Source organism: Cupressus sempervirens, chromosome 7 (genome assembly GCF_028749045.1).
Source record: "Cupressus sempervirens isolate cs-2001-9-10 chromosome 7, ASM2874904v1, whole genome shotgun sequence".
Taxonomy (NCBI): domain Eukaryota; kingdom Viridiplantae; phylum Streptophyta; class Pinopsida; order Cupressales; family Cupressaceae; genus Cupressus; species Cupressus sempervirens.
The window spans coordinates 729,583,167-729,596,180 of NC_143124.1; the positions used below are offsets into that span (position 1 = coordinate 729,583,167).

A 13,014-nucleotide genomic window follows, 5' to 3' on the forward strand; every position below is an offset into this window, starting at 1 on the left:
ACTCATCAACCAAACAACCTCCAAGAAAGCTCACCTGTCTCTCTACAAATCTGAATACAGATTCCTATTAAAAAGGGGGAAAAAAACAGCTTTAGAGAATGAATTTGAGATAAGTAGCAGAAAAATGATAAATCTGAGTTCCGCCTTCCATCAAGCTTAAGTTGTGGGCTTTCGAAACTTCATGGAAGTAGGCATAAACCAAAAACACATTTCCTTATCGTTCCCAGACAATAAGAAAAAGTTACAAGAAACTAAAAATGTATTCCAGTCTGCTAAATTATTAATTTCTCAAATACTTATAACACTATTTTCTACACACCTCCAGATCTGATGCTCTGAAAAGATTAAGAATTTTGAATTACATGAAGATAAAGAAGTTAAACATACATTAGCGTCGAAGGATTCTGCTTCTCGGCAAGAGGTACAGGCGAATAAAATACACAAAATAATTTCAAAACCCTAACCGCACGGTGATTCGGCGCGCGAAGAAATCAGTCCCAGGTTCAAAACCCTAGCCACACAGTGAGTTTGAAACCCTAGTTTCAAAGTACTTAAAGTTAACGGAAATCCGTAGTCTTTCTACTGGCATGAGGAAGTTTATTTCCCTTCTCATCGTAAAGAATGAGGCCGCTGAAGCTGGGAAGCTCGCAACGCTCGCCCATGATGATCTTCTTCTGCCACAACGGCGGCGGCGTAGCAACAGAAACCCTCCTTCCTTCCTCCGCCTCGCCCAGAAACGAAACCTCGCCTTCTTCATCCTTCAAACTTCTTCCAAACCCTCCCTTTCTGACGGCGCTCAGCATTTTGCTCCGCATGGCCTTCCATCGGCCGCTGGGGTTCGAACCCGCGACCTCCCTCTTACTTACCACTGACTTTGCACACAGGGCCACCAGAAAGACCACCACACAGAGCCCCGCCAGAGCCGCCGTGAGAAGCCAGGTCCTGCGTTCGTATCCGACCAAGAAAGCCCATCGCAGGATCTCCATAACGATAGATACTGTAACCTACCAGGCCATGGGGGTTTCAGCTTTGCCAGCTAGGGTTTCTAGGGTTTCTTCACAGCACCGTCTTGTGTGCATGTAAGGCCATTTATGGCGGTTTCCGTAAGAGAATTTTGGTCTCTAGTGCCTGCCGTCCACAAATTGCATGACTCTCTGCTGTCCGATGGGGACGCCGCTCATAGGTTCGAATCTAGCCGCCCCCATTCTTTCGGTTCCTTCCACCACACGAATGGTCTGTGGGCTGGACTACCCATTTTTGACAGGATATCTTGCCTGATTGGGTTTATTTGTTTGCAACTAGGTAGAGGGGTCATCTTCCTTTCTTTCTTTCTTTTCTAGTAAGAAGAATTTTCTTTTTCTTAATGATAGGTGCCTATCTTGAGTTTGATTGTTGTTAATTTTTTCCCCTATTTATTAAGTTATAATCTAAAAGGATTCCACATTAAATAGTTTAGAGGACATAATATTTGAGACAATATTGCAAATGGGGTGTCTCGTAAATTATGTTGGTTTAGTCTTGGAGGAACTTTGTGGTTAAGCATGCTTGAGTCAAAGTAGTACTAGGATGGGTGTCTTTGTGGGAATAACCATCGTCATAATATTTGAGAAGATTTTGCATATGAGGTAATAAATTAAGTTGGTTTAATCTTGGAGGAACTTTATGGTTAAGCATGCTTAAGTCAAAGTAGTACTAAGGATGGGTGCCTTTGTGGGAAGATTACATGCTTTCCCCTCTAATCATTGTCATAATATTTGAGAGGATTTTGCATATGAGGTGGTAAATTAAGTTGGTTTAATCTTGGAGGAACTTTGTAGTTAAGCATGCTTGAGTCAAAGTAGTACTAGGATGGGTGCCTTTGTGGAAGATTAGATGCTTTCCCCTCTAACCATCGTCATAATATTTGAGAAGATTTTGCATATGAGGTGGTAAATTAAATTGGTTTAATCTTGGAGGAACTTTCTGGTTAAGCATGCTTGAGTCAAAGTGTCTATTAATGGACATGAGAGATGAGTTCTTGGGAACTACTAATTGTGAAACATGGGGGGATTGAGTTTGACTCAAAAATTACACATCTCAATTTTAATAACAATGTCCCAAATATTTTCTTCTTTAAATTATTATTTTTAAAATAATTGATAGTCCATCGAGGACATAACTATTCTCCATAGAAAATTGCACTAGCAGTAGCGTGCTTTTGTGCGTGCAACTATGAGCCAATAGATTTTCTTTTTTCAATTAATTTTGCAATTAATTTTAATTCAATTTTTTATGCAAAAAATAATAAATATCCACATATAATCATATAGAAAAAGTTGACGAAAATTTAAGAAAACAAAAATATTTGGTAGCCACCATTCATGAGCTTTCAGTTACATCTCAAGGTTAAACTCATTATCTAAAAATAAATCACTACAAAGTGCTCTTCTAAAAACTACTTCAATATACAAATATGGATGCAATTATACAAAATTTAACGAGCCATTAATATACTCTACCAAAAACCACTTCAATATACAAATCTAGACACAACCATACAAAATTTAATCAGTGATTAAAATACTCTATCAAAAACCACTTCAATATACAAATCTAGACACAATGATACAAAATTTAATGAACCATTAAAATACTCTACCAAAAAACACTTCAATATAGAAATCTAGAAGCAATCATACAAAATTTAACAAGCCATTAAAATACTCTACCAAAAACCACTTCAATATACAAATTTAGACACAATCATACAAAATTTAATGAGCCATAAAATATGCTATAAAAAACCACTTTAATATACAAATCTAGACACAATCATGCAAACTTTAATGAACCATTAAAATACTCTACCAAAAACCACCTCAATATACAAATCTAGACAATCATACAAAATTTATTGAGCCACTAAAATACTCTACCAAAAACCACCTCAATATGCAAATCTAGACACAATTATACAAAATTTATCGAGCCAATAAAATACTCTACCAAAAACCACTTCAATGTACAAATCTAGACACAATCATACAAAATTTATCGAGCAATTATAATACGCTACCAAAAACCACTTCAATATACAAATCTAGACACAATCATACAAGATTTAATGAGCCATTATAACGCTCTACCAAAAACCACTTCAATATTCAAATCTAGACACAATCATACAAAATTTAATGAGCCATAAATGACATCTTACAATGTTCAAGTTGTAATGTAAAAAAACATGACCTATATTTACGACAATACTTCCCATAAGGATACTACACCTTACAACAACATTTTATCATGAAACAACCCTAATAGTTAACTAATAGTTAATATGATTTTTTTAAATGAACTTTACTGAGCAAATCAAGTCATTGCCTACTTAGAAAACATATATGAGCCTCTATATGAAGTTTATGAAAAAAATCATCGAAGATAATAACTATACAAAATAATGAATTATATTTATTTTCCTCTAACAACTATATGTGCATTAATTATCTTGTATGTGTAAAGCAAAAATAAAGTAATAAAAAACCATGTAAATGAATAAATGAAAGGAAGTTAAGCTCATGAAAGTGAATGAAAATAACTAAATCCCAAAGATAAATATAGTATAAGTAGATATAAAGAAAACAAACTCAATAACAATAAATGTTGACTAATCACTCCACTTCTCTAGTAAAAGCACTTGCAAACATGAACATGAGGGAATATTTTGGGTGGATGTTTAAAGATCAACTTTAGTCAGATCTATGTTTAAGTGTTTCCACCTCCATAAAGATCAATATAGATAAGACAAACAATAATATATAATTGTAAAGACATATAGATATATGAGAAGATAATAATATTGCAAAATCATGATCAATAAAAAAGTGATATGTTATTAAAATGCAAAAAGAAGATCAATTGAGAGACTCCCATTCACTACAACAAAACCAAGGCTTGACAAAGTCAAGGCAAGGATGGTTGGGAGATTTCAAGCAAGTTGTCCCAATACAATACAAAGCTCAAGAGAGCAGTGAAAAAGTTTTGTAGATGGAAAGTGAAACAAAATTTCCAAGAGAAAGTGACCAATACTAGTGCATTTAACCCTAAATTTCAACCAAAAATTTTGACCTAGTCTTTTAGATGGATTGGTTGGTTGATTTATAAAGAAAAATTTTCTTTTTTTTTTTATTAACATGCCCATGTTGGTCGCAATTACGACCAATTATTTTGGTCTCAATTGTGATGCACAAGGCAGCATAAAAGAAAAAGAAAAAAGAGGGCAAAAATATCACATTCATTTGAGAAGTCGGTGTCGGGGGTTCCAGAGCATTTGAGAAGGGTTGTTTGGTAGCTGAGCTAGCTGGGGGCAAAGTTCTAAGAATAGGAAACAGGCCACTCAAGTGTGGCGGAGCTGAGAATGCCACTGGCAGAGTAGCGCCGAAATAGGGCGCGGCCAAGGGAGACACAACATTTCGCATGAGGACTCGTGTCAGCTAAAAACAACATCATGTAGGGCCAAACTCGGCATTGTGTAGGGACCATTGTAACGTAAAATTTTTCTTCGAGGGATCCGCTTACAAATTTTTATGTGCTTTGTAAATGCTTTGACATTTTATATGCATGTTTGTCAGAAATAGCTTTAATTAATGGACACAAATTCATCATTGTATAGCCCAACCCGCTCGAGGGTGGGTTCACCAGTAGGTTTCTCTATCATTGTATGTATTAGCTTTTTCCTATCTATTGCAAGCAACAAGACCTTCAATATATGAACACAACCTGGCTATTTTCCATGACATTGAAGCATTACATGAATAAGGCCAAGTTTCAATTGCAAATTCTGATTTTCCTGGCAACATTTAATTAAAACCCTATTAAGATGAAGACAACAACTTTCATTTCAGCTAGAGAAATCACAAATGTTAACTAAACAAATAGGGCATAATTTGTCACCCCAAAAGAGGTATTTGGTCAGCCCCAAAATATATTGAGTAAAAGAATTCCAATAAAGAGAAATATTTATCCTCTAAATAGAAAGGGGATGGTGATATCCAACCCATACGAATATAATAGGAAACCAAAATCCAACTATAGAGTCTAGTGCTAAACTGTAAATTGTAAGTCATGAGAAAATAAAGATAGGGACCCATCAAAAAAAGAAAGAAAGAAGTATAACAATAAAAGGTTTTAGAAAAGACATACCCAAGAGACCAACAAAAAAAACCACCATGATCTACATCCATCTCTTCATATCACTAGGAAAAATCACCAAGGCCTCAAGGGCCATGCTGGTCAGAATAGTTAAGAAAGCAATATTCCCTAAGAAAAGAGTCAAAGATTTTTTTTTTTTTATTAATCTTTAAAAAAAAAATTTAACATTTATGAACTCTTTTTAGTGCATGTAAGCCATAGGAAGGAACAAAGTTAAGAAAAGTTATAATCTTCTATTAAGACTTGTGCAATCTGAAATATGTGACTAAAATACACATCATTGAACAATGTATCTAACTCCCTTGTTTGATAATTTTCATTACACTAACAATTAATAAACCGTGATCTTCTAGAACAAACTCACACTTTTTTATCAAGTCAAACACATTTTGATCTTAGTGTAATAACTGTTCCCAAGATTTCCACAAATTTATGCATCTATCATTTTTTTATAAAACTATTATGCTTTGCTGATTCATCATGTCCTTAGTGCTCTCCTCTATAATTTTTCTATTTTGTCAAACACTTTCCAATTCAGACACCTTGGTAGCCAAACACTCAATTACAACAACTATATAGAGGGAAGCCCCTATGCTAACTAGCTTGGATATTCTCAGCTCCTAGCTACTGTTGTGGATTCATAACATTTGAACAATCTCTCCTTTTTGAGTTTCACATTAGTGACTCTCTCTTCATTATTTTTATGGGATTCATTTAAAAAATAAAAGGAAGCCCCTTTGAGATCAGGAATTCCAAAGACAACAGTAAAATGAGGCCCCTTCAAGATCAAGAATTCCAAAGACAATATTTGGCCCTTTTCCAGAAATGAAATACAATCAGAATATGCTTGTATGACATCAGTAAGAACTTTTCTGCTTTCCTAGATTGAACAACATAGTTTTGATATTAATTGTTAATTTAAAACACCAATTGAGAATACACAAATAGAAACAAGAGATAAGATTTATCATAGTTCACCACAACTGTGGCCACATCCACACTGAGAGAAGAAAAAATCATTTATTCATACATTGTAACTTACATACATAGGGCTTTGCCCTTATATTTATACATTAGTCTTCAAGAAAAGATGAAGAGACAAATAAGAAGAATATGAAGTGAATAGACATGACAGTTGGAATTCACATCCAACACATTCATGGTTTATTCGTAGTTTTTTTTTATGTTGATGTGTTTTTGGGGAAGACTATTGTTATCTTGAGATTTTTTTGGCCTCTTTGTGCCCCTCTTATGTTTTTTTGGGACTAGAGTGACCTTGGAATCTTCTTTCCTATTCCCGTTGGAGACATTACCTTATTTTTGTGTACTTGGTTACCTTCTAAATCATTATTCTCTAGCAGATTTCATTTTCATGGAGCATTTAAGGAATTTTTTAGATTTCTCCAATGTTAATGATTGAGTAGGTAGTTATAATTCCAATTGAATTATATTATAGGTTTTAGCATTAATACGATTTGGGATATATAATACAAGAAACATATATTGTGGACAATTCAAGATTAAATTTATAGGGAAATCTAGGTATGTTAGTAGTTTTCAAGTTAAAGATATCAGCCACACTGATGAGCTAGTCTCAATTCTTTCAATTTTTCTATCCTTTCTCATGACATTCATTTCTAGTGACATGTGTAATCATGTTATTTATCAATTGTTGATAGTCTATACATCTTATGAACCACTCATTGTTTGAGCCATTTCTCTTGCTGAAGCATTCTAAGGAAATAATGGCAGACTTTCTTGAGGCAAGACTTTGCATAAAATAAAAATTTCTTTTGATCTTTAAAATTTGAGCCTAAGGATTGATGACTTTGCTCTTCTTAGGTACATCAGGTAGGTTTAATTGACTATTATGTTTATATGCACTTTTAAGGTGGTTTTGTGACACATTTTTTTAACGTATAATCATTGATAGTTTGAACATGTATGTGTCGACTATTGTATGTGTAGACTATCAAATTTGGAAGCACCATGCAAAATAGATCACATAAATTTTCTAAAAATTTGCAAAGAAAGATGTATGAGACAATCAATTATTGATCAAATAGAAGTGAGATGTCAAGAAAATTGTTATTTTAAGGACAACATTTTTAGGTAAACTTCAACAACATGAGAGGCATCTGTAAAAGAAAAGTGAGGTTTTCAAGTCACTGATAAGAGAGATTCATGAAATTGACTGCAATTATTGATGGCATCATTCTTAGAGTGACAACTAACACTAAAATAGAAAAGTGTATTTGAACCCTAATTGAATCTGAACACAAAAAAAATCAACAAAAATTATAAGAAGCCTAGGGCTACAACAGGGTTTGGTATCATCTCTTGAAGTTTTTACTGCTGATTGGCAAAGGGTTTTATATTGTTGAATATTATTTCTATATTGTATCAATCAAATATAGAACTTAAATCAATCTGAAAGTAATATGCTCATCACTGTTTCTGATGTTCATCAATTTTGTGTATGTGATGGTCCACTTTTTTATCCAAATGATGGCTTGATATAATGGCCAGTCTGAAGTTTTTTATCACTGTTTCTAATATTTAATCTTATTTCTTATGTGTTCTTGTTAAGATCATCCTCTCTGATTGAGGATATATGCACATACAATCTTTATTTCTTACCAGCGGTGGATTACTTCCACCCTCCTTGGTTGCTTTAAGGCTCTTGGAGTCCTCAATATGCTACTAAAATAAGGTTTGATAACTAAGTCCAAATATTCATGTTACTTTGGGTTTCAATTTAAATGTTTCAAAAATTTCCAAGAATTAATGAAAGTTTCTAAAGCCAATTTGTTTATGGTCATTTAAACTCATTCTATTTTATGTTAATATTAGGATTAAATGGAATTTATAGAAGTAGAAAGTACCATCTAACTTTGTGTTTCTTTGTTTTTTTTTTAAGTGTAACTTGCATTTCTTGGAAGTGTTCCACAACATAGAACTCCTTCAACAAAATTATCCAGGCTGGGCAATTGGTAACTTCTTTTCTTTTTATGGAAGACTATAATTGACAAAATTTAAGACCTTTTATAAATATTGTAATGAAGCTTTTAATGATATGATTGCACATTGGATAAGCAGATTATTGAAACAAAAAGACCAAAATATTGTGTGTTTTCATTTGGGTGGCTTTGAAGATTAAATGTTTTCATCTATGAAGCATATTAAAAGCTAAGGATTTGGAGTGACTCTATCATTTCATTTTTTTCCACATCTTGTTCAAACCATATAATGCAATCTCATCTATGAAGCATATTAAAAGCTAAGGATTTGGAGTGACTCGTATACAATTCATTTTTTGTCATTCATTATATGGTTTGAACAAGTGTGGAAAAAAAAAAAAAATTTTAGTATGAATTTTCTGTTCACCAATCTATGCTAAACTAATCAGCAAAGATTTGGTCCTTTGAGTTGCAATGATTTTGAGAAAAAACCTAACTTTTAATCACCATATCTTAAATGAATTTTCACATTGAGGTGATCCGAGTTTGATCAATTATTCTCGATACAAGTTGGTGTCGAGTTTCTTTTTTATTATTTTGTAGATCTGTTGCTATTTATTTAATGTGCAATTATGGAGAAATTTTTAGATTATCGACTTTTATGTTTCTGAGGTTTTCTTACAAGTAAGAAACATTACTTGATTAAAAAGTTCACAATGTTTTTTAGATTCGTGTGGGGCAGATGTTACACATACACACCCTGGAGAAGATTCTAGTCCATCAACAACAGTAGTAGGTTTTCGATATAGATCATTGTTTGATGTTGTTCTGGTTCACACAATTCATATGAGAAATGCTTATCTTAATATTTTGGGTTTGGTGCAAATGTCAGGTGGTTGCATCTCAAGACTGGCCTAAAGTCACAAAGAATTAACTTGGGGAAAACTTTTACAACTTCACACACCATGGATTAGGGATGTGTTCTGAATTACTAAATGATGAAGAAGAGAAAACCCTCTTGAGCACAATTTCTGCCTTGATTATTATGCATTTTATTAATACTGAACCAACCAATGAAATTGAAAATTCTTAGACAAGTTACTGCTTCTCAAAATTAAAAATATGCTTTTCAAAAATTCACTTGCTACTCGAAATTTAAAGTATGATATTAGGAAATTCGAATGATTATTTAACTTTGATTCTTTGCAAGGAGCTACTGATTTCTTTTCACAGAGCAATAGGACAAAAGCCTCTGCGAATCATATTTTATAGGTAATTTATTTCATTTTGATTGGTTTTTGTGGTGAGATTTAGTTTTGAATTTCTTATGTCTCCTTAGTGACAGCTTTGGTATATATTTAGAGATGGTGAAAGTGAAGGACAATTTTACCAAGTTCTACTTTATGAACTAGATGCTATTCCCAATGTCAGTTTCCTAATACTCACTATAGTACTTGCTATTCAATTGAGACAGACACGACTCATTAGTTTGTTTGTATTCTCTTTGGATTTTGTTAAAGAAGACAACTGAATGCTATATGAACTAAAAGTTCTGTGGTGTCAAAAGGCTTGTGCAATTCTTGAGCCAAATTACCAACCCCAATGACATTTGTTGTTGTTCAAAAGCGGCACCATACTAGACTATTGCAAACAACCATGCAGATAGGTATTCTATAGATAGACATGTGAACATCTTGCCAAGTCTTCAGTACATAATAAAGCAACTAAATTTCATAAATTGTTTTTTTAATAGTTGATTTGTTTAAATATTGCCTATCAAAAATCACTTAGTACATCTCATCTTTTTTCTGCACAGGAGCTTGCAGTTCTAAAGAATCTGATAGCGAAGAATTTGAAGAAGATATTGTAGCAAAGGTATATTTGGTGTTCTTTTTAAAGTGAAAATGTGACTGAAAATTTTGTATATTGTCATATTTCACATGTAGAAAGGTCAAATTGTAAATAGAGGTGAAGCTGTATGGATTTAAGTTTCTTCTTAGTTATTTATAATGCTCTAGATTCCTCCTTGTAGCTGTAAAAATACTTGTTTATTTTCACCTTTCCAAATACCCTTTACCAGGTTCTTCAAGATTCCAAAATATCTTGGGCTGACTCCACTCTAGCATGTCCTAACTCCTACTTGGTTCAAAAACCTAACTCCTTTCTATATGTGTCTTCCTCTTACTACTCCATCTGTAAGTTGCAAACAAATCATCCTTCTTCCACCAACAAGTCATTCCATTCAAGAAAGACCATGTCTGACAATATCAATGCACAAAAAAATAGGGAGACAATTGCCAGACTATGGTCTAACTTAAAAAGAAAAGGTGATGGAAAATGTTATTGTTCTTGCAAAATGTGTAAGGGCTTAAAGACTCAAAGATATCTAATCACAACAGCTGAGCAACATTGTAGACAACATGGTCACATTGAAGAGGGAAACGAATATTGTCCATTGGTATGTATTTTAATAGTTTATAAATTACATTAGACATGATTTGATGATGACATCATGGTCATGGTTAATATAAGGTCATCATTTTCATATAGGTCAACATCCTTGAGTTTCATGTTATGGACCATGACAATTCAGAGAATGCGAATTTCCAAATGAGGGAACATGGAGGTGTGAATATTGAAGTAGAAGGTAATGATACCATGGAAGAAGACCAGGATGATGAAGATCACAATGATCAAGATGATCACAATGATCAAGATGATGATGATGATGATGTAGATGCAGAGCTTGATGTAACTTTACTTGAGAAGGCACACTAGTCCCTATATGAAGGCTCGAAAACAACTCTTCTTGTCGTTGTATTGTTGTTGGTGAACTTGAAGGTTATGAATGGTTTATCCAACATAGCAATGACACGTATGTTAAGGTATGCCATCTTCTTTCATTATTTTACTCGTAGTTCCCTTATAATTAACATTTGGTTCGTGTAGCAATTAATATTCTTTAAATTAACAAATTATATTTTTGATTGTAGGTTGATAAGTGAGTGTTTGTTACCACCATCAAACATTCTACCTCGCTCATACCGAGAATTATCTGCCATCATGAAAGATATTGGAATTGAGTATCAAATAATACATGCATGTCCAAACGATCATATTATATATCATAAACAACATGAATTTGCAACACAATGCCTTGTCATATCAATAGATATCAATTAGATCGATTAACAAAAAAAGGTGCCTTGCAAGGTTCTTTGATATATTCTCATTATTCCACGTATGCAATGGTTATTCAGGTGCAATAGCTTGGCGCAATTTATGGATTACCATGCACGAAATAGAAGTCAAGATGACATTATGCAAATGCTTGCAGATGGTTCATCATTTAAGGAAATAGAGGAAAAATGGCCACACTTTAAAGAAGAACCTCGTAATCTCAAGCTTTCATTGGCAGCAGACGATGTCAATCCTTTTGGAGAGATGAGATCTACTTACTCGGTGTGGCTTGTTTTTCTTATCAACAATAACATACCTCCTTGGTTGTTCATAAAGAGAGAGCACATAATGTTGACATTGATTGTTCCAGGTATTTTTTGATTTAGTGGTCATCTAAATTAATTTATTATTACTAATCCGTCAAATGGTCATAATAATTATGTAATGTTTTTGTTCATTCAACTAGGTAAGTACCAAGTTAAAGATATCAACGTATATATTGAACCCCTTATCGACGAGTTGATGGTGTTATGGAATGGGGTTACTATGTATGACATCTGTAGACCAATAGGACAAAGACAATTTCAATTTCATGCAATGCGTGTATGGACAATACACTATGCCCCTGGGCTAACACATTTTTGTGGTATGTTCTCTTCTTGACACCTCTTTTTTGGTATGTCAAAGTTAATGCATTTAATCCAATTATACATGACCTTGTAGGTCTTCAGATAAAGGGAAAATTTTCATGTCCATTTTGTGGTTCAAAGATGAAATCTCGTCATTCAAAAAGTTTAAGAAAGTAGGTGTTCGATGAGAATAGACACTTTCTGCACAAAAATCATAAGTACCGAATTATCGAAAAACATATTTTCAATGGAAAAGAAGAGACTACATCAAAGCCACAGAGAATAACACCTCACTTATGGAAGTTGGCATACAATAAAATAAATCGTCGAGGTAATGTCATTCCATCTGATGGTTTTTGTTTCAAATTTATATTTTGATATTGTGTTTTGTTTACTAATGATGTGATTGATGCTTGTGAAGGTCGTCAAGGCATCAATGACCAACTTCCAAAAGGACTAAAAATTTATCCTACACAGTTTACTAGTTGCCATACTATGATTAACTCCCAATTGTGCATTTGTTTGATCCTATGCATATTGGAAAGAATGTAACGACGACATTATGGAAAATCTTGGATGGAAGGCGTGACAAAGATCAAATTGTCAAAACTTGTAGTGATATTGAAGAATCCAACCATGCAATGAAAAATGGCATTCGATCAAATAACAATGGAGACCAGATTGATACAAGTGCCCTTCCTTGGTTATTGTCAGAGTAGCAGAGCAATGCTATAAAAGAAGTCATAAAAAAAAAATGATTTCCCACAGGATTTGTTGCGAACATAAACAATCTCATATCAAAGAATAGTGAATTTGGGCCAGGGTTGAAAACACACGATTGGCATACATTTATTAAGGTAATTCATGTTATTTTGTATTCACTATATATTTATATACTACATGTAGTTTTAATTGCATTCTTTTATAAAATATTGACAAGATTATTTTACAAATATTGCAGTATGTTCCACCTCTATCTCTCCCACACCACTTCGTCAACAATGTCAAACAAGTTATATATGATCTTGGAAAATACATGAGGTGGCTGTCATCTA

At 33.4% G+C, this 13,014-nt stretch overlaps 1 protein-coding gene across 1 annotated transcript; it reads right to left on the minus strand.

The window, feature by feature from the left end:
* Positions 1 to 328: 328 nt before the first annotated feature.
* Positions 329 to 1,326, minus strand: LOC149549309 (uncharacterized). Its single transcript, XM_089792753.1, has one exon. It carries the CDS (start codon positions 984 to 986, stop codon positions 558 to 560), a length of 429 nt encoding a protein of 142 aa, XP_089648879.1. The 5' UTR covers positions 987 to 1,326; the 3' UTR covers positions 329 to 557.
* Positions 1,327 to 13,014: the final 11,688 nt, after the last annotated feature.

Excerpts from the sequence above, each read along its gene's own strand:
- LOC149549309 (XM_089792753.1), bottom strand. The coding sequence starts at position 986 with ATGGAGATCCTGCGATGGGCTTTCTTGGTCGGATACGAACGCAGGACC.